This window comes from Mchenga conophoros, linkage group LG13 (assembly GCF_057382185.1).
Source record: "Mchenga conophoros isolate Kocher_MC1m ecotype Shallow Benthic linkage group LG13, M_conophoros_male_GT1.1, whole genome shotgun sequence".
In the NCBI taxonomy this organism is placed as follows: domain Eukaryota; kingdom Metazoa; phylum Chordata; class Actinopteri; order Cichliformes; family Cichlidae; genus Mchenga; species Mchenga conophoros.
The window spans coordinates 28,690,450-28,711,950 of record NC_140538.1 but is presented as its reverse complement, the minus strand read 5'-3'; the positions used below and the strand labels follow the sequence as shown (position 1 = coordinate 28,711,950).

Here is a 21,501-nt window from a genome sequence, read left to right as displayed (position 1 = left end):
TGCCCAGTTTCAAAGCACTTTGGGTGTCTGCCTTTTTTTGTTTGTTTGTTTGTTTTTTAATTAACTACAGTAGCTATATTTGAAATTGTCATGATTTCAAGTTGTGACTTTTTGATATTAATCACAATGTTCCATTATGTTTATGGCTTGTAATAGGAAGAGAAGGGGTGTGTCATCCTGTGCATCATGACACAGCTAGGCTTTGACGGCAGGCCTCCACAAGGTCTACCCTTTTTAAATTCCCTTTGACTGAATTCTGTTCATCCGTTTTTATTGCATCTGTTTCATTGGACAGAGGGTGGGTGCAGGCTGCAGTCAGTAGGATCTATTGTAAAGAGACACGAAAAGATTTAATTTCAACTGTAGGGATCATGGCACTGTTCCCACCTCGCTCTCATGCTTTTCCTTTTTTCTTTTCCTTTTTTCTTTCTTTTTTTTTTTTTAAACGGTACAGCTGAGTTCTCTCGTCATGGCCTCTTCTTAAGATGCACCTCTGTGAGCTGAAATGTTGCAAGGCATTTCGCAGTTTCCTACTTGTAATTTCTCTCTTCTTACCTTGCGCGGTGGTTTGTGTAGTCCAGTAATTAAAGGTGAAATAAAACACGGCAGAATTTAATGCAGCGCTCCAGGTGACACCTGCGAGTGGTGTACAGTCAGCTTGTTATAAGGAGCTTTCACCTTTAATCTTCCAGCATCCATTGTCCGTAGCACACTGTTAATCTTGCTTTAATAACATCCTGTAATACAAGTCATTTCTTACTATTTTTTTCTTCTTCTTCTTCTTCTTCTTCTTCTTCTTCTTCTTCTTCTTCTTCTTTTTCTTTTTTTTTTTTTTTTTTTTAATTTATTGACTCATGGTCTCAAGTGATGATCCCTACAGTTGAAACAGTCAGCTGAAGTAACATCAGATCATAAACTAACTTGGATTAACAAATTATATTTTTATTTCTTTATGCTTCACAAGTAAGTGATTTAAATTAGTGTAATCTGTGGTGGTCCTGCTGTTCTTTATGACACACCAGGTAAAGTTGAATTTAAGTTAGAAATGAAGCATTGTAAAGAAAATGGACTAGAGTTTAGGGTTGGGTATCGACAACATGATACTGTTGTTATTTTCTTTTCTTTTTTTGTAGCTAGGTTGGTGCTTCACTTCCTTAAATTCTGGTTATTATAAAGAAACGACCTTTAAAGGCAAAGTTTTGTGATTTGTCAGTGGGGATAACAATTTTGAATTTCATAGCGATCTGTGGCTTTAGCTTTTTGTGAACATGCTGCGTCTGGGGAAAAAAAAAAATTCAGATGTTGAAAATACTGCAATTTTAAAGGGCTTTCAGTCCCAAAAAAAATCTCTGCTTTAAAATAAGCGAAAAAATGTATGTCTCTGTTGGAGGGCCACAGTGAAATTTGATCCACGAGATACAGTTTGAAAAATGCAACTGAGTTTGATGGATTGTCAGTCTGAAGGAACTTACAATGTTATGAGGTAGTTCTGGCAAGTTATTGCATGAGCTGTAATTATATTTTTCATAGGAACAGAGACAAACCTTTGGTATTACAAAAAGTGTCAAATAAATGTGTGTCTGTATATATTTGATATCTGCAGCATTTTCAGCTAAAACTGCTTATTTGTTGGTTGGGTTTTGTTCCTTTTGTCTTTTTTTAATTGCAGGAACTAGAGAAAAAACAGATTGACTTCATACAAGTAATGACAGAGTTGTGAACCTGAGAAAATGGCATGCCTTTAGTGAAAGAGTGGTTATGTAGAATTGTGAGCAACCTAGACAGTCACTGTGTTTACACAGACTGTTAGTATCGAGGAGTTCTCAAGGTTTGATGGTTGTTAATGTTGGCATTGTTGTGACACTTTTAACAGGTATGAAAAATAGCCACAAAGTATATATCCATAAATTCTTCCTCAGTATGTATGAGCTTATATTGAACCTCTGTTTTATTTCACTGTAGCGATTGGCTGATATGACCCATTTTCCGATGTGTCAGTATCCTTTGATGAATGAAAATGTAAAAACTAAAAGAAAATGAGGTGAGAGAAACACCCTTCAAACATGTTGCCCACCAGTGGGTGCGCTGCAGCCTCCCTGTTGGCAAACACAACAACCAGCTGATCTGAGCAGAAAATAAATTTGATTTTTATATTTTGTGTGTCTGAGGTGGAGAAAAGAGGGCTATTGTCCAATATCTAATTTTTTGGTCAGGCTCTAACTAAAATGTTGCTCTTGCTAGTTGGCAGCAGAAACGCTGGTTATATTTTTAGGATATCCGGTCCTATCGACCCCACAGCGGGTTTTCCTCCCTGAAAAGAACAACAGTCAGAAAGGTAATATGAGTTCTGCAGTGGAAACCTGTACAGTTGTCCAGTTGCCCCAGAACATCCCACAGACTCCTGTGGTGGGTACTTGTATGATGCATGCTCCACCTTTAATGTAGACTGAAGCACAGTGGGCTCAGAATTTGCTTTAAGGGGTCTTAAAGCACAATCAGTTTAAGGGACAAAAGAAACCTGTAGCAATATTGCACTTGAACAAATTGTCCTTTAAAAACAGTTCTCGATGCCCAACCCTACAAAGGTCCATGTAGCCTAGATAGAGGCGTTTAAACCTTGTTGTGTCTTCTAGGCCATTTGACTCCCTTTTGAAGCAATCTGTGACAAAGCTGGTTAATGGGTTGCCTTTTTTCTTTCTTTCTTTTTTCTCCTTTTTTTTGTGTCTGGTGTGATGCTGAGAATAACAGCAGGGCTTCTGCAGTGTTCCAGCATAATGCTGCTTGTACAAATATATATATATATCTATATTTTTAAAAAAAAAAAAGAAAGTTGAAAGTGTTGCACACTACAAAATCTGCATGAAATGTGGTTCAGTGCAATCTAGTTTAGAAATGCAAGTTATTGCAGACTGGTCCACTTCATACTGTTTTTGGATTAAAGGTGGGCACTTCTTATTGTTGGATGCTGTCATAACAGCTTTGTCCTAATGCTGCTTCTTCCTTGCGTGTTACAGTACTATGCTCTCCAAATTCTGGAAACGGTTATCAAAACCAGATGGAAGATTCTTCCCAGGAATCAGTGTGAAGGTAAAAGTTTCTTTTGTGGAAAAATTCCTGAAACATTTATTCCCATGGTGTTAGTGTGTTTTGTTTTTGTTTAGTTTTTTTCTTTGTAAATGTGACGTGTGGTTGCCATGTTGAGGAGTATTCCCCCACTAAGCATGCTGGTTTGTTTTCTGCTCGACTGACTCGAACTGGCTACTCAGAAAGGTTGGATTCTGCATTTGAGCAGTAGTTTTAGAGAGGAAACAAGGAAAACACCCCAGCACTATTTTGTTTTTAATGCTTTGTGAGGGAAATTTTTTGAGAGGAAACAAAGTAGATACGTTGTTACTGTTGTCTAGCCTTACATTATTCTGATGGGATATGTTGTTGTTTCTAAAATCAATGACACATTGTGTGTGTTGCTTTGAGCCAGTTTTTCCACATTGTACCCAGGGAGGAATGAGGGATGGGTTAATGGAGTGCGGTAATTGCTGTCAGTTATATTTTCAAAATGTTTATTGATAATTTTAAACGTTACACGAAGTTGTTGACAAGGTAAATGTGCGTATGAACCTATATAAAGTGTTGCAGTGTTATCAGTATATGGCTATAGGTTCTTAATGTTCAGCCTTTAATTATTGCCTAATTGTCAATTGGACACATCAGCATTAGCACATAGCAGAGGTCTCAACACAGTGGAACAGAATTTATTTAGAAAAACATTTCAGAGGAAAAAGCAGTGATAATGAAATAAATTTGATAATCATGTGCAAATCAGATGATTCTGCCTCCCTCCATTCTTCTATAATTTTGCTCAAAATTAATTTTTTCATTGACCTAAGACTTACCTGCTTCTGACCGTAGATGCCTGAATTTTGTTCAAGTGGCAAACCCAGTGCAGGGCGACTGGCAAGTATGTCTTTTCCCCCCTTGTGTCAGAGTATTGCCTTGTTTTCGGCTCCTCTCACCACACCAAAACACACATTTTCGTAGTCAGCTGCAGTCTAGAGAGAAATGCGAGGGAGCTGAAAACGCATTTTAAAGATGCTCTGCTCACTTTGACAATCTTGAATGTCTGTGAAAACACGTGGGGGAAAATGGAACTTCCACTGAACCGACCAAAGGGTTTTGTCCTGTGAAAGTTCAGTGGCAGTTGCTGCTCACGTCCACGTGTTTATAAACTGGCTTTGCAACAGTGTGTGTATATGGAGAACCACACCTTTTTTTTTTCTACAGTACAAATGTGGGATATGATTGGCAGATTCAGCTAGTTATGAGCCCGCAGATTGTGTTAGGGTTACTGACTAATGTGCTCCAGGCAACTGCTGATGAACACATTTTTATTGGTGCATGCTAACGGACATCTTCTGATATTCTCTGTGTATTTGCCAGGTATAAAAAAGTATGTTGTTGGGCTCATTATCAAGACTTCATCTGATGCATCAAGTGTAGAGGTGAGTAAACTTTATATTTTATAAATAGGTTGTATTCTTGGGGTAATAGTACGAGATGGAACAACAAAAACAGTTCCTACTTTGTTGCAAAACCTCTTCTGTTAGAAACACCCCGTAAGAGTTGGAGAATTTGGTTTCCCATTCTCGTGACTGGATTTCAAATAGTCAGTAGTTCAGGACTGCCCGTGTCACATCTTTGTGTCCATAACGCCCCAGATGTTTTGAGTGGGTCACAGGTCTGGGATGTGCCCATGTGTCCACGAACAATTTCCCATTTTGATTCAGATCACAGGATAATTTTCCACTTCCCATCAGTCTGCCTTAAACGAGCTCAGGTCTGGAGAAGAGCTTTTTGTTCTTCTTTAAATAACATTTTATTTGTGTTTGTGAATGCATTGATGAACTGTATTCATAGTAATTTCTACAGCAGTGCAGTGCTGTCTGAGGACCCAAAGTCCATGGCTGTTAAACATTGGAGTCTTATCGCTTATGTGCAGAGATTTGTCTGGATTCTGTGAATCTTTTAATTGCTCCCGGGTTCTTTACAATTGGGCAATTTGCCCATTCAGTCAAGAACAAGGTGGTGAGACCCTCCCCATCGTAAAGTTGGAGAGATCCTGCCTGCGGTGCGTTTTTTGTACTCAGTAATGTTACAAATTAGCTTAAAGGCAAAGAAGTTCCACCAGATTCTTGTTTGATTGTTTGAGTTTCTTTTGTAAAGAGTTTAGTCCACGTTTCCAGGATTTTGGAAGCATGTCACTGGGAAATTTTAAATGGGTATATATTATAAATCATAATAAAACATAAAATGCTGGTGTTTAATATGGCTCTTATTATTTGCAGTTCAGCAAAGGGTTTAAATGATTAAAGTGTACATTTTACACAACCTCCCTGTGGTTCAAGGAAAAGTCAGACATATTAGAAGATTCACTTTAAAAACAATTTATAACAATTTATAACCTCGTCGATGTTAAAAAAATTTTGCACAAACAGCCTCTTGTTCCCTCTCTCGTTATTTGTGTCCATGTTTTATTGCAGCAGCACTTTAAACAGGCAGGTTAGTAGGGCAGCCATGACTTAAGCTGCTAAGAGTGCTGTGTAATTCAGAACAACTATGGTGACTTCAGCAGCTTTTCTCACTGTTTCAGCCATTGTGAGCACTCAAGCAGTTAAAAGGCTGGAGTTGTAAAATGTTTTAAATTTAAACTGACAGCAAGCTTTTCTGGTGTTCATTAGGAGAATGCAGTGTTTTTCTCATAAGTACAGAGATTGATACATGAAAATATGACATGCTGGCCTAGCTTTAAGGTTTTTAAGTCCAATGAAGCTTGATTTTTCTTGGTGGTTGTATTGCTGTTATAAAAACAGCAAGAAAGGGGGGTAAATTGAAAGGTAAAGGAAAATGTAAAATTTTGTTTTAGATTTGATTAATGGAAAGGATTTGTGCTTTGTAAATGTTCCTTAAATGATTTTAAATGTGAAGTCAGAAGAGCCAGACGGTGAACACTGTTAAATACTTGTTTGCTTTAACAAGAGGTTAGCTGAGGAGAAGAAGACAACATAAAAATGAAGGAGTGCAGATGCCACCTACAACAAAATGATGTCTAGTTAGTATTTAACTTCCTGCTGAGCAAGCAACTTTCCAGCCGTGTTTCAGGTGTTTGCATCATTCTCAAGTATGTAACTCTACAAAACATGATATATTTACCAAGTTTATTAAGGTTATTAAACCAACCAGATACACCAGACTAGAGGTTTTGTGAGGGGATTTTCCAAAAGAGCACTCAAAAAGAATAATTTCAGTGAGCTTTAAAAACCATAACTCTCCATTATAGAAATGACTATTTGTGTCTGGCTTACTTTACTGCAGGTTATAATTGTAGGATAAATTCAATTCTTGGTGTTTACTTTCAAATACACATGACCAGCCTCGACATTTCTGTTACAAACACCTGTGACTTTATCTCGTGGGTGAAACCCAGCCTTTACTAATTTTATATAAAATGTCAAACATCAACATGTTCATACATTTTCTCTTGTTATACCTTACCTTTTCATGATGTGTTTAAAGGATATGGTTGTGTAACTGAAACGTGTTCCTTGACTTACTTCTTTTTATTTCTTTTTAGAAAGAGAAGGTGTACATTGGCAAGCTGAACATGATCCTTGTTCAGGTAAGAGTTGCTTGGGTTCGTTTTTGGACCTACTCAGTCCTTTGTGGGGGATGTTTTCTCTTCATTTTGCGTTGTTACTGTTAGTTTACTGAATGAAAAATGTGGCCTGTCTATTGTCTGTGTGCGTGCGTGCGTGCGCTTAGATGTGTCTGAGCTGCATGTGGTAAATGTTTTCTATTTGCAAAACAATATCAGAGAATCCAAGAATTGTTAAAACAAAGGATTTGATTGTGCACTTTCAGCCACAGATTTTGTTTTCATTTCAGACCTGTTAAATATCTAACTATATCAAACATATAGTATTGGTTACACTGTAAATAATAAAGTGTGCGTTACTTTTCTTTTAAATCTATCAGTATTATCTTTACAGAGCCTCAGTAACACTGAGAAACACTTCATTGTGTTTATAACTGTGATGTTTTCCTAACCCTCAGCGTTCATGTGGGTGAATAGTGGAGAGGGATAAAGAAAGTGTCAGCAAACAGTTTCCAAGAAGCTATTCACTCTGACAGCAGTAGCGTACATCAGAGCAGAGATTCACTTAGCTAGCTACGTGTGTTGTACTCATTGCCTGGAGCATGGTAGAGCCACTGAGTCACAGAGTACTATGATATGTACTATACAGCCTGATTCAGAGCAGTATATACAGTAAAGATAACACAGCAAATGTCATAATTTTCACTGGAGACCAGGTTACAGGTCCATGAGCAAAGTGGTTCTTGCTACCAAAGACACAGTGCTTTGTTAATGTCTAATAAACAAGTGGGTGTGTATTATTGACCATTATCGACTCCTAAATGGTAAAATTCTGGGTGTCGTCATATGAAGCAGTAAATCTAAAAACGCTGGGTTTGAACCTTATGTTGTTGTTGCCTCAGTGCTTCTCTTTTGCAGTGGTTCTTTTTAACCTGAAGATGTCACTCTTAATTGGTAGATCTGGCTCAAAAAACATCAGTGTCATTAAAAAGGGACATCAGTACTACTTGAATGTCTCAGCTGAGGCAAACGATGCTTAGAAAGTGACTGTGATCTTGTGATAATAAAGGATATCATCTCGAAGAGTGTGGCAGAAAAATGGATGTATGTGTCTGTATGGAAACATACAAATTAGTTAAAAACTGGCAAAGTGGAAATCATCATGGAGCTGTTGATGGCAGTATCCTTAATTCAGCAAGGCACTGAAATCTGTAAATGCAGTTGTAGAAATATCAGGACCATGAGACCAACAACTTAGACCTTAGTGCTTCTAAATGTGCAACGTGACATTTTTCCCATGTTTTTGCGTTTGATGAATGTGTGAGTGAGGGAGCGAGAGGCAGAGATTGGTTCACTGACTTTACAAGTGACTTTGCATTAATGCCAGTGAGAATGAGTCACCGTTTACGTCATTTGAGCTAACGTTGTTTTGGCCTGGAGGGGCTGAAGAGCTCCAGATTCCACGTTCATCGTCAGGAGGCTGGTTAAAATGGTTATGTTCAATATGGACAATTAAGTATGGAGTTTAACAAAAATGGCATTTTCTTCACTACGGGATGCTTGTAAAAGAAATGTTTTTGACTTGAGACTGATGGGGAGTTGCAGTTTGATCTCGTTTTTTTCTTCAGATTACACATTCTTCTCAGTGTGTGCCATCTCTCACTAACATGTCTGTGTCCTCTACGTCTGCAGATCCTGAAGCAGGAGTGGCCCAAGCACTGGCCCACCTTCATCAGTGACATTGTGGGGGCGAGTCGTACCAGCGAGAGCCTCTGTCAGAACAACATGGTCATTCTGAAGCTGCTCAGCGAGGAGGTGTTTGACTTCTCTAGTGGCCAAATGACCCAGGTCAAGGCCAAACACCTAAAAGACAGGTCAGTTTTGAGAGCATGGATGCCAAAATGTCTTTGATCATTACCCCCAACATACCTTAGCATAGGAAAGCTTTTCTATAGAAGGTTCACACCGAAATCAATCAAATCAACTTTTTAAAGAGTTCAGTCCTGCAACTTTGTGTTGCCACATTATTTCAGAGGCTCATGAAACACGATGTCTTTGTGCTGGCATTTGAAAATGGATTTCACTTTAAGATGAAATGTGGCTCCATGTTATCAATCAGTAATGTCAGGGCAATAAGGTTGTTATACAGTTTCTTTTATATTATTAATATGCAGTTGTGTACTTGCCTGAAAATTCTGCTATGGGGGGAAAAAAAACACAGATCAAATAAACATAGATATTTTTTTTTTATGAATATTCCTCATATCTAAAGATGTGGGTTGATTGTTTAGCACAGTTGACTGTTGTTGATGTTTAATAGCCATCCATCCATCCATCCATCTTCTTCTGCTGCCTCCGGGGCCCGGCCCCGGAGGCAGCAGCTTGAGCAGAGAAGCCCAGACCTCCCTCTCCCCAGCCACCTCCTCTAGCTTATCCGGGGGAACACCAAGGCGTTCCCAGGCCAGCCGAGAGATATAATCTCTCCAGCGTGTCTTGGGTCTGCCCCGGGCCTCCTCCCGCTGGGACATGTCCGGAACACCTCACCCAGGTGGCTTCCTTGTCAAATATCCGAACCACCTCAGCTGGCTCCTTTCAATGTGGAGGAGCAGCGGTTCTACTCTGAGCCTCTCCCGGATGGCTGAACTTCTCACCTTATCTCTAAGGGAGACGCCAGCCACCCTTCGGAGGAAGCTCATTTCCGCTGCTTGTATCCGCAATCTCGTTCTTTCGGTCACTACCCACGGCTCGTGGCCGTAGGTGAGGATAGGGACGTAGATCGACCAGTAAATTGAGAGCTTTGCTTTTACGTTCAGCTCTCTCTTCACCACGACGGACCGGTGCAGCGTCCGCATCACTGTCGCCGCAGCACCAATCCGCCTGTCGATCTCTGGCTCCCATCACATCAACAAGACCCCGAGATACTTTAACTCCTCCATTTGGGGCAGGAACTCATCCCCAACCCGGAGTGGGCACTCCACCCTTTTCCGGCTGAGAATCATGGCCTCAGATTTGGAGGTGCTGATCCTCATTCCTGCTGCTTCACACTCGGCTGCGAAACGTTCCAGTGCGGGCTGGAGGCCACCACCTGATGAAGCCAACAGAACCACATCATCCGCGAAAAGCAGAGATGAGATTCTGAGGCCACCGAAGTGAAAGCCCTCCGCCACTTGGCTGCGCCTAGAAATCCTGTCCATAAAAATTATGAACAGAATCGGTGACAAAGGGCAGCCCTGGCGGAGCCCATCACCCACCGGGAACGAGTCCGACTTATTGCTGGCAATAATCGTATAAGGATCGAATGGCCCGTAGCAATGGGCCAGACACCCCATACTCCCGTAGTACCTCCCACAGGAGGTATTCCTTCTCCAAGTCCACAAAACACATGTAGACTGGTTGGACAAACTTCCATGCGCCTCAAGTATCCTTGAGAGGATAAAGAGCTGGTCCAGTGTTCCGCGACCAGGACGAAAACCGCATTGTTCCTCCTGTATCTGAGGTTCGACTAGCAGACGAACTCTCCTCTCCAGCACCCTGGTATAGATTTTCCCAGGGAGGCTGAGGAGTGTGATCCCCCTGTAGTTGGAACACACCCTCCGGTCCCCCTTCTTAAAAATGGGGACCACCACCCTGGTCTGCCAGTCCAGTGGTACTGCCCCTGATCTCCACGCAACATTGTAGAGGCGTGTCAACCAGGACAGACCTACAAAGTCCAGAGCCTTCAGGAACTCTGGGCGGACCTCATCAACACCAGGGGCTCTGCCACCAAGGAGTTGTTTAACTGCCTCAGTGACCTCGTGTGCCACATGCACTTATGGACACTCTTATGTTCGAACAAGGTGTTTGTTATGGGCAAACTGTGATTTGCACAGAAGTCCAATAACAAAACACCACTCGGGTTCAGATCAGGGAGGCCGTTCCTGAAACATGAAGCTCGCGTGATTGGGAGCTTCATGTTTTATTGTTTCCTCATCCAAAGAATCCGAAATATGTCCACTGGGGCTGAAGTCATTTTAGATTTTAGATGTTTTGGGGGTTTTTTTTCTCTTCAGATGACTAAAGAAGGTCATCCCGATTGACTGTTTGGAACTACATTCAATGACAAATGAGGCTTATTATGTTTAGACTCGGTGCAGTTGAATTTACCAAGTCTAGTATAACTAAACAAGCTGTAAACTACTAAATCTGACTAAACATTTAATACACTGCTACCCAGGAATACCGTGTCATATGATACACACAAACGCCAAAGGAAAAGACATTGATAGAATATTAAAACCATCTTTTATTTCCTTCCTTTTATATGCTCTCACTTTATTTTAATGCCATCTTAAAGCCTGTAATGTATTTTCTCAAAACGTCCCTGTTCTGCTGTCACCAGACGTCAGAGTGTAGCCATTTTCTTACATGGTCTGGTTCCCTGAGTTTTTCTGGAAGTCACCCAACATCACCCAGTGCATTTACTATTGGCCAGTTGGGCATCGTGTGTGGTACCTCCTACACAGTCTGTCTAGGCAGCACCCTCCACTAAACTACAGTGTTTTTCCAGTGGTGCAACTGTGTCTGAAGCAGACCATGTCCCATTGTGTGCTACATGTGAGGAAGGACAAATGTGAGAAATATTAACTAGACTCTCCTGAACTGGCCCAAAGTTCATGTGTGAAAACTGCTGCATGAGATGGGTGGAGTGTAACACTGGAGAGAGCGGGATAAGAGAGGGCGGTGTTACTTGAGTAGGTGTCAACTTGTTAGCTGCTGTCAGTGCAGCAAAACCTTTGAAACGATGTTGGTTTGAAACCAAACATGAACAGACATAAAGTGATCAAAAGAAACGAACCACGGTTATTTACATTGTTTCAGGGCACAGGTTGTACATGAAACTTTCAGATTTGTCTTTCATTATCAGTGTCAGATGCTGTTTAACATGTTGTTTGTTTTCTTTCAGCATGTGCAATGAATTCTCCCAGATATTCCAGCTGTGTCAGTTTGTTATGGTATGCATTCATTTTTTTCCTTGTATCGTACATTCTTTTTATCATCGGTTACACACCAGTGTTTGTTCTTCAGCTGATTTTACTGATTGTGTTGCTGTGTGCACCTCAGGAGAATTCCCAGAATGCCCCCCTGGTCCATGCCACCCTGGAGACACTTCTGCGTTTTCTCAACTGGATTCCTCTGGGATACATCTTTGAAACCAAACTGATCAGCACATTGGTGTATAAGGTGCGGCCGCAAAGACGCACACAACACACAAAGATGCAGATTTGTGTGATTATTTAAAATATTCGATGATGTGCATAAAATCGATTTATAATGGATATTTAACATATATATATTTTTATTTTAAACAGTTCTTGAACGTGCCAATGTTTCGCAACGTGACGTTGAAGTGCCTGACAGAGATTGCGGGCGTGAGTGTCAGCCAGTACGAGGAGCAGTTTGTTACCCTCTTCACGCTGACCATGTGTCAGCTCAAACAGGTGGGTTACCCGGTGACATCTGACAAAGCCACACTGACACGTTGCTCGGTTTGAGACTCTAAGATGAATTTTAACTCTAATCTGTTCAGATGCTGCCTCTGAACACCAACATTCGGCTGGCCTACGCCAACGGGAAAGATGACGAGCAAAACTTCATCCAGAACCTCAGTCTGTTCCTGTGTACTTTCCTTAAAGAGCACGGGCAACTCATTGAGAAGAGGCTCAACCTCAGAGAGACATTAATGGAGGTAAGGGAAGCACGGTATTCTGTATTTTGTTGTTGCTCTACATAGGCTGCACAGGAGAAGATTATGGTAATTAGCTAACATGTTCACGTTACATTGCAACTCCCCTGGTTCTCCTTCAGGCCCTCCACTACATGCTGCTGGTGTCAGAGGTGGAAGAGACTGAGATCTTCAAAATCTGCCTGGAGTATTGGAATCACTTGGCCGCTGAGCTCTACAGAGAGAGTCCCTTTTCCACATCCACGTCCCCTCTGCTGTCTGGCAACCAGCACTTTGATGTGCCTCCACGCAGACAGCTCTATCTACCCGTTCTCTCCAAGGTACCTCTTAGAACAAGATGGTATTTATTCATACCACATACATGATCGCAGAGCCCCATGATTGAAGTTGAGTTTATAAATGCAGACTCTTCTTTAAGAAGCATGTCTTACGTTTATAGTGAAGATGACACAGAGGTTGCTGAAGTGTTTCCAGTTTGTGGAACCTGAAGCGTCTCAGCTCGCAGTCATACTAGAAAGACTTGGCTCAGGCCAGCGACAGGTGGCTGCTTCAGAGCTGCCAAAAGAGATGCTGGTTACAGTATTACTAAAAATCAGCAGCTACTAAAGTAATACAAACATTTTTTTTCTACTTAATGATATTTTACATTCCATATGTGTGAAATGTGACTATAACCAGGAGACAAACCACTTGTATCGTCCTTTTACATTTATGAGAACACAAGCTAAGCTATATTTTCCTGTGTGTGTGAAAGGCAGGTGTTTTGATTTGTGTACTTGCTGACAGGTTTTTTTTATCTGGAGTAACAGGTGCGTCTGCTGATGGTAAGTCGGATGGCCAAGCCAGAGGAGGTCCTGGTGGTGGAGAATGATCAGGGGGAGGTGGTCAGGGAGTTCATGAAGGACACAGATTCCATCAATCTCTACAAGAATATGAGGGAGACCCTTGGTATGACTTAATGATAGCTTCTAATATTTTATATCCTTAAGCTTGATTTATAGTACTGTGTTAAATCTGCAGCATAATCTACGCTGCAGCAGTTGTGTCTCCGCTTGCTAGTAAAATCCTGTGTAAACGAGGTATAATGATTAGCAAAATAAGATTTTGCTAATGCAGGTACATGCTGGTTTCTTGTTTTAAAGCTCGAATAATCTGTGTAAAGGCTCGATCGCTTCTGAATTCTTTTTTGGGGGGGGGGGGGTTCTTTTTCTTGCATTTCGATGTAGCAGTGGTATGATACTATTAGCTTGAAGTGAATGTGATTGTCTCAGTTTACCCTGGTGATAGCAGACCAGTGCAACTCAGCAGCGCTCAAGTACAAATGCAAATGATGACGATGCTACTGCAGCGTAGGCTCTGCAGGGATTCAACACAGGACTGTAAATCAAGCTTTAAACTCTCTTTTTTTCTAGGCCACTTGTCTTAAGAAGCAGTGTTTAACTGATCATAACCACAAGAAGTCATATTTTTGAATAGATCTTAATTAATGCATCCATCCAGTGGCTTCAGCAGCTGGATTTGTATTTACTGATCAGACACATCCTCCAACAGGTTAGGCGAGTTGTTCTCAGCACCACTGTAATATTTAAATATTGTAGGAGAATCGGGCGGCACCATGGCTCAGTGGTTAGCACTGCCGGCTGGCTGGGGCCTTTCTGTGCGTCTGCGTGGATTTCGTCCGGGTGCTCTGGTTTTCCCCCACAGATCCAAAGAAATGCAGGTTAGATCGATTGGAAACTCGTAGACTGGCAGAAGGATAAGCTGTTTGAATAATGGATGGATGTAGGGAAAGCTTTAGCTTTGACTGTAGAACTGACTGACTATAAATTTACATTTGACTAAATTGGCTTGATCAGTGTCACTCATCACACAGGCGTCAGTGTTTTTTAGGGAAAATTCATTCCGCCATTTCTTCTCATATATGTTTCTTTCTTTTTTTGTTGTTTTTATCTCTCTCTCTGTCTTGGTTCTGAACTGTGTCTCTAGTTTTAACTCTTAATTTAGCAGAAACTGTACTGTACTCTGATACACATTTCCTCTACTGTCCTGCAGTGTACCTGACTCACTTGGATTATGCGGACACAGAACGCATAATGACAGAGAAGCTTCACAACCAGGTAAATGGTACTGAATGGTCCTGGAAGAACCTCAACACACTGTGCTGGGCCATTGGATCCATCAGTGGGGCTATGCACGAGGAGGATGAGAAGAGGTTCCTTGTTACTGTCATTAAGGTATTGATGTGTCTGTGTATTTAGGTTTAGGTGACAGCAGTCCCTCACTCATGCTTACGCCTCATATTAATTATTGTCTCACCCATAAGGTTTAACATTAAGCCTAAGTGAATCCTTTGGTGTTTGCTTCAGGATCTGCTGGGTCTCTGTGAGCAGAAGCGAGGAAAAGACAACAAGGCCATCATCGCCTCTAACATCATGTACATTGTTGGCCAGTACCCTCGTTTTCTTAGAGCCCACTGGAAGTTCCTCAAAACTGTTGTGAACAAGCTCTTTGAGTTCATGCATGGTGAGCTGGAGTATTTTTATTTGTTGAACTCCCTCTTTGCATCTATTTCAGGCAGATGGATGAATAGATGGATACAGCTCTAATGCATTTTTATTTTTCTGTCCTGCCCTCACAGAGACCCATGATGGAGTTCAGGACATGGCGTGCGACACCTTCATTAAGATTGCCCAGAAGTGTCGGCGCCACTTTATCCAGGTGCAGGTGGGAGAGGTGATGCCCTTCATCGATGAGATCCTCAACAACATTAACACGATCATCTGTGACCTTCAGCCTCAGCAGGTCATTAAGTGTTCTTACCCACAGAAATCCATCAGAGAGAGGCACAGCTGTCTCTTATTTGCCCAGTTGAGTGTCCGTGCTGACTGTTTTGTTTGTTTGTGTGTACGCACAGGTGCACACGTTTTATGAGGCAGTAGGGTACATGATCGGGGCACAGACCGACCAGGCTGTTCAGGAGCACCTGATAGAGAAATATATGCTGCTGCCCAATCAAGTGTGGGACAGTATCATCCAGCAGGCCACCAAGGTAAGATGGTGTATCACCGTTTATTCACATTTCAGAGACACACAAGCTGTTTGTTAATGGCTCTTCTGCTCCTCTTCCGTCCATGAGAACGTGGACATCTTGAAGGACCCAGAAACCGTCAAACAGCTGGGCAGCATTCTTAAGACCAATGTCAGGGCCTGCAAGGCAGTGGGACACCCCTTTGTTATCCAGCTGGGACGGATTTACCTTGACATGCTCAACGTGTACAAGTGCCTCAGCGAGAACATCTCTGCTGCCATTCAGACAAACGGTAAGACCGGCACATTTGTTTTCATCGTGCAGCAGACTGTCACAGTTGCATGGTGGTCACTGCAGACAGATGGTTGTAAACATGCTTACTGTCATGCTGCTGTCAGAGCAGTGAGGTTATAGCTGTTCTGTAAGCAGCACACAAACTGAGTTGATTTTCAGAGGTTTATACTGTTTGTTTTACTTTTATAGTGTTCATCACACTCCAATCAGGGTTAAGTCAGTGTGGTAGATGAGATGAATATCAGCCACTGTTTCAGATAATTGACGTCTTATTTGCTGATACCAGTCATCGAGAAGAATAGGGGCCAGTGTTTAGCTGATAAATGGGTGCAACGCTAGTATAATATTTAATGATCTGTAATTATATCATACTTCTTCATTCCAGCCATTTTTCTAGCAGACTTCTGTTCCAAGTGGGCTCTTAGTCAGCTACAAAGTCTTTTCTCTCGTTTTTTTTTTTTTGCATTACAGTAATTAAGGTAATTCCACGTGTGAGATATGTGTTATGTAACATGGGATGGGTTTCATTGGCACAAAAAGCTGAGATTTGAGAGGTGTGCAGTGCACATTAAGTTTAGCGAGAGCTACACATTTAGACCCAGCTGCTATGTGTGAGACTTTTGTTGTTTTGTTTTTTCCCATCCTCATTAAGAAGTCGCATGTTCTGCTAATGTCTGTGTTGCAGGTGAGATGGTGACAAAGCAGCCACTGATCCGGAGTATGAGAACAGTGAAACGGGAGACTCTGAAGCTGATCTCAGGCTGGGTCAGCCGATCAAACGACCCACAGATGGTGAGAAAGGCGCTCACATATGTCACTGCTGAAGGAGACAAACCCAGTTGGGGCTTTATGTTGACAAAGAATGAAGGAAGAAAGCTGCTGTACTAAAAATGCTGATGATATCAGAAGTGATATATTTACACTCTTGTGTCCTCCTGAGTTACTCCTACTGTAGCAGCCAGTGGAACAGCTGACTGTGGAACAGCTTTCGAACAATCCAATCGGTATTTTTAGATCAGACACAAAGATTGTGTTCCCCTGCGGCAGACTTTTCTGCCCCCCCCTGTGTTTGCATCTGCACAACCCTTTAATATTCACAGTTTGTCACTGTACTGAGGGGTTGGTCACCTTTCATAGTTTTATTTAAAGCATGTCTGCTCAGGTTTTTGTGCGTCACTCAAAGCTTTCTTTGCTGACGCCTCTTGTTGTTGTTGTTTCAGGTTGGTGAGAACTTTGTTCCCCCCCTGCTGGATGCCGTCCTCATTGACTACCAACGCAATGTCCCTGCCGCCCGTGAGCCTGAAGTCCTCAGCACCATGGCAACTATTGTCAACAAGCTGGGGGGGCACATCACCAGCGAGATACCCCAGATCTTTGATGCCGTCTTTGAGTGCACTCTAAACATGATCAACAAGGTACGACCCAGTGAGCCGCTGACGCATCATATGTGGATATTTGTTTTTAAATCTTTCCTGCACACGTGACCGAGACAGCAGTCTTTGTCTTTCTGTTTATCAAGTGGCCGGCCGTCTGTTCAACTGTTCGTAGTTATCAGCAGCTCTTTTATTACTGAGAGTAGTGAGTAAACACCTCAGTCATCAAATCAGCAGCTTTCATTTGCATTGGGATAAGCAATCTACCATGCGGCCTTCACTGCAGTGTGTAAATCACTGGGCGGATAATTACATTCATGCACGTCATCATTGTTGATAGAAAACAAAAAATCTATTTAACTGCAGCACTGCATTGGTTTTAGTCACTATCAGTTAAGTGCTTGTGTTCTGCAGGAAAAAAAATGAAAATCTTAAATTCAGTCGGCTTCAGCTGTTGTTTACTCTGACCTGAGCCTCTGTTTCCACTCCAAAATACAACTGGGACCCATCAGGTGCCTCTCAAAAACTAAAAACCTGCAGCAGTGTGAGGCCAGATTTAAGTTAGACTGCTGATACGTTATTTCATGTGTAGCATTATGATATAACTTGGTTTGTAGATTTAAATTTTTCATCATCTGTTTGTATGTTTGTACCAGAACTTTGAGGAGTATCCAGAGCACAGGACCCACTTCTTCTACCTGCTCCAAGCTGTAAACTCACACTGCTTCCCCGCATTCCTTGCCATCCCTCCAGCCCAGTTCAAACTAGTGCTGGACTCCATCATCTGGGCCTTTAAGCACACCATGAGGAACGTGGCTGACACTGGTAAGGGCTCAGAGATGAGTACACTAAGGTGTTTATGCTCTTATTGACCAACAACATCTTAAATACTGATAATGGGAAAACCCACTGTGGGATCCACAGGCAGAAACGTGACATGAAGGTGCACTGTGATCCTTTTCACACTGAAACAGACGTGCATCAGAACAGCGACATCACTGTGCAACCCGGCTGTTAACAATAAACTGCTGTGGTCTTCGAAGGATGTGCAACTATAATTTTGTGTTGTTTTGTGTCTTGTCGCTGCTCAGGTCTGCAGATTCTGTACACCTTGCTGCAGAATGTGGCCCAGGAGGAGGCAGCCGCTCAAAGTTTCTACCAGACGTATTTCTGCGATATCCTGCAGCACATTTTCTCTGTGGTCACTGACACATCGCACACTGCTGGTGAGCTCACACACAATTGATGCCGTTCAGTTGTTTGAATCTGCAGTCGTCCAAATGATATTTATACTTTCAAAAAATGTTGGCGTCTGCTGTGCAGGTCAGATGAACATGTTTATGTTAAAATCATTGGCTCAGATCACAGTAAGGCTGTAGTAGTTCAGTACAACCTTTTAAAGGCACTAGTTTGAAAAATGGAAGTGACTTCTTGCTTAAAAGATCACACATTACTCAGTACTGATTTATTTAGGAGTTGATTGTAGTGTTGAATCTTCCTGGTGATGGGATCAAAAACATTTTTAAAAAGACACATTCATTATCTGAACTGGATTAAAGTCACTAAACCAGGCCAGGTAATATTAACACCTCCCCCAGAGAACTAAATCAATTTGAACGTGGCTTTACAAAGACGAGGGAATTAGGGAAAGACGATGGATTCATTTTCTGTGTGTGTGTGTGTGTGTGTGTGTGTGTGTGTGTGTGCGCTGCAGGCCTGACGATGCACGCGTCCATCCTGGCCTACATGTTCAACCTGGTGGAGGAGGGGAAGATCACTGCAGCGCTGAACCCCGCCAGCCCCACCACCAACCAGGTGTTCATCCAGGAATATGTGGCCAACCTGCTTAAGACTGCCTTCCCCCACCTGCAGGAGTGAGTGTGAACATTACGCATATAAGTGAGTCTGTTTTTCAGTCGATGCTTACGTGTGTGTGTGTGTTTTGTCTGTCAGTGCTCAGGTGAAGGTGTTTGTGACAGGGCTGTTCAGCTTAAACCAGGACATTCCTGCCTTCAAGGAGCATCTGAGGGACTTCCTCGTCCAGATAAAGGTGAGCTCGTCAGACTGTAGCAACTTTGATTGGAGGTGTATTAAGTATTCCTTTCAGTGTTGAGGAGGTACACAAAGTGTAAGTTGTGAGACTGAGTGTATCTCAGTTGTGTATTTGAGCTGAAGCACATGGAGCCTGTCCCTCTATGGAAGCTTTGTCTCTCCTTATCACTGACTACATAGCTAACTGCTTAGCTGTTGTTTCCACAAATAACATTTTCCTGCCACTTCATGGTCAGGCGGCCATGACTTTATGGAAGCTTTGTGGGTGCTGTTGGAAACATTCAATGTTGTGTCATGTGTCCTGATTGGTCTGATTATTATTATTTATTTATTATTTATAATTATTTTTTGTTGTTTATTTTTGTGCACTGAAGTTGACATTTAGGTGGTAATTATGTCAGTAAATCAAATACTGTTAAACCAATTGCTGAGGTCAAGCATGTTGGGTTTTTTGTTTGTTTTTTGTCTAAGAGGGCGAAAAGAAATGAAAGGGAATATCTGAATGATGGGCATCCCAAGAAGCCCAACCAATCAGCCGATCAGATCTTTTGTTTGTGAGCAGCAGCCAATCAGAAGGAAGTTATCTCAAAGAAAGGGAACGTGAGCTGAACGGCTCATGCAAATTTCTAAGAATATAAAAATGTAGAAATGCTGGAAATGAGCCTAATACATGCTTTTAAATGACTTTTTATTAAAAAGCATGTGCATGCTAACCCTGTTACAAATAAAAGTCCATCATTTGGAAGAGTGAGTTCAATTACCAGCACCCATAGTGAGTATTTGATCCCTCACTCCCAAATGGGGGTTTAGTAGTGTTGCAGTTAATTGAGCAGTCTAACAGTAAAAATTAGGATCTCGGTCGCTGTGGTAGAAAAGCAGCATGGCTTTCAAACCTTGTAGCTAACAGCAGCTTTCTGTGATTGTGTCGCTGTTCAGGAGTTTGCAGGTGAGGACACCTCGGACCTTTTTCTGGAGGAGAGGGAGGCTTCACTCCGACAGGCCCAGGAGGAGAAACACAAGATCCAGATGTCGGTGCCCGGCATCCTGAATCCTCACGAGATCCCAGAGGAGATGTGTGACTGAGCGCCTGCTCAGTCTAACTGTACAGTACTCCAAACTTAACCCTAACCACAGCAAACACAACAAAACCCAAGAGAGGCACTTGAGTGTGGTGGGAGGCCGTGGGCCATCCCATTGGATGTTTGTTGACCAAAATAATGCCAATACTCTGTAAATGATTACCGCATCACCCTGTGGTCCTTTTTACATGATCTGCGTTTTCTATGGAGACTTTTTGTGTAATAACTTTCCAAAACTGTTAATCTAGCTTACGTTCTGTTGGTCTCTGGCCCTTCTCAGACCTGCAAGATGAAGTTATAACGATTAGGACAAGTTAACCATGTTGTTTTGGATCAGTTTCCGTCACTTCCCTGGTTCTGTTTCCTAGTTCTTCCCTCTTTCCCATCTCTTTGTTTATATATAGATCTATTCTACACCCGGTGTGGGCAGGGGAGGGCGGGGGTGTTGTGAAAATCGGCCCATGTGTTGAGTTGGCATAGAAGCTTCTAGACCCGTGTTGTGACAGAAAGTGGTCTTTTAGAGGCGCACGCACCGCTTGTTTGGTGCCCCACGGCATTGTGGGAGAATGTGAATCTAATGGAAAATGAATGAAGGCTGAGAGACGCTGCTCGTGCAGCAGCATCTTGTTGCTCATGACTTTCTGCTTCACCCAAAAAACTGAGCTGCTGCTGCCAGCGTGAGGTTTTTCAGGGAAAGCAAAAGCGAATATGTGCATATCATCCCAATTGTATAGCATCTTTAATACCATGGGAACATTTTTTTTTTTCCTCTTATTCTGTTATTTCTTTTTGTTGTGGGTGTGTGCGCGTGTGTGCTGTCGCCTAGTCGACATCAGCGTTTTGTTTTCCTCTAAGAGGATTGTTGCTCATTTGTGAGCCTTCATTAATGGGATGTTTTAAGGAAGTGGCGGAGGTATTTATGGGCTCTTTGGTTGGTTGCATCTTTATAACAACTCCTGTTTAACTCAGATGGCTTTTGATTTTGAATTGTACTAATTTAGATTGTTTACCATGCAGTAGTGCTTCAAGACACTACCTTTAGAGCAAAATGAGAAATAAACCTGGGTTTACATTTAATTTTGTATTTTTGCATTTTTCATTTGTAACTGTTTGAGTTTTGTCCAAATAAAGGCTTTTTTTTTTTTTTTTTTGTCCAGAGAGTAAATGAATTGCCAGTGAGTTTAATTAGGAAGAATGTATAAATCCAAATAAGCATCCAATCTCTAATGGCAGATTTCCCTTCTCAAGGTGTTACATTTGTTGTGAACTTTTTGAACTGATTAAAGGTGAGAATTTTATAATCC

General features: G+C 41.9%; 1 protein-coding gene across 4 annotated transcripts in view; it reads left to right on the top strand.

Moving 5' to 3' along the window:
* Window positions 1-21,501, top strand: part of xpo1b (exportin 1 (CRM1 homolog, yeast) b) — a 24,801-nt gene extending 3,300 nt beyond the window's left edge. For 2 of the 4 annotated variants that reach the window (XM_085297617.1, XM_085297618.1), the window contains exons 4-25: window positions 3,015-3,087; window positions 4,438-4,499; window positions 6,629-6,673; window positions 8,342-8,523; window positions 11,592-11,640; window positions 11,750-11,869; window positions 11,998-12,126; window positions 12,216-12,374; window positions 12,494-12,691; window positions 13,181-13,319; window positions 14,424-14,605; window positions 14,738-14,894; window positions 15,010-15,173; window positions 15,286-15,420; window positions 15,508-15,691; window positions 16,379-16,485; window positions 16,914-17,108; window positions 17,723-17,891; window positions 18,158-18,292; window positions 18,781-18,940; window positions 19,020-19,116; window positions 20,055-21,501. In XM_085297617.1, coding sequence (XP_085153743.1) covers window positions 3,015-3,087; window positions 4,438-4,499; window positions 6,629-6,673; window positions 8,342-8,523; window positions 11,592-11,640; window positions 11,750-11,869; window positions 11,998-12,126; window positions 12,216-12,374; window positions 12,494-12,691; window positions 13,181-13,319; window positions 14,424-14,605; window positions 14,738-14,894; window positions 15,010-15,173; window positions 15,286-15,420; window positions 15,508-15,691; window positions 16,379-16,485; window positions 16,914-17,108; window positions 17,723-17,891; window positions 18,158-18,292; window positions 18,781-18,940; window positions 19,020-19,116; window positions 20,055-20,201 — 2,988 coding nt within the window. In that variant the 3' untranslated portion in view covers window positions 20,202-21,501. Of the gene's footprint in view, window positions 1-156; window positions 224-3,014; window positions 3,088-3,909; window positions 3,959-4,437; window positions 4,500-6,628; window positions 6,674-8,341; window positions 8,524-11,591; window positions 11,641-11,749; window positions 11,870-11,997; window positions 12,127-12,215; window positions 12,375-12,493; window positions 12,692-13,180; window positions 13,320-14,423; window positions 14,606-14,737; window positions 14,895-15,009; window positions 15,174-15,285; window positions 15,421-15,507; window positions 15,692-16,378; window positions 16,486-16,913; window positions 17,109-17,722; window positions 17,892-18,157; window positions 18,293-18,780; window positions 18,941-19,019; window positions 19,117-20,054 lie in introns of all 4 variants that reach the window. The other 2 variants (XM_085297620.1, XM_085297619.1) reach the window with 2 other exon arrangements.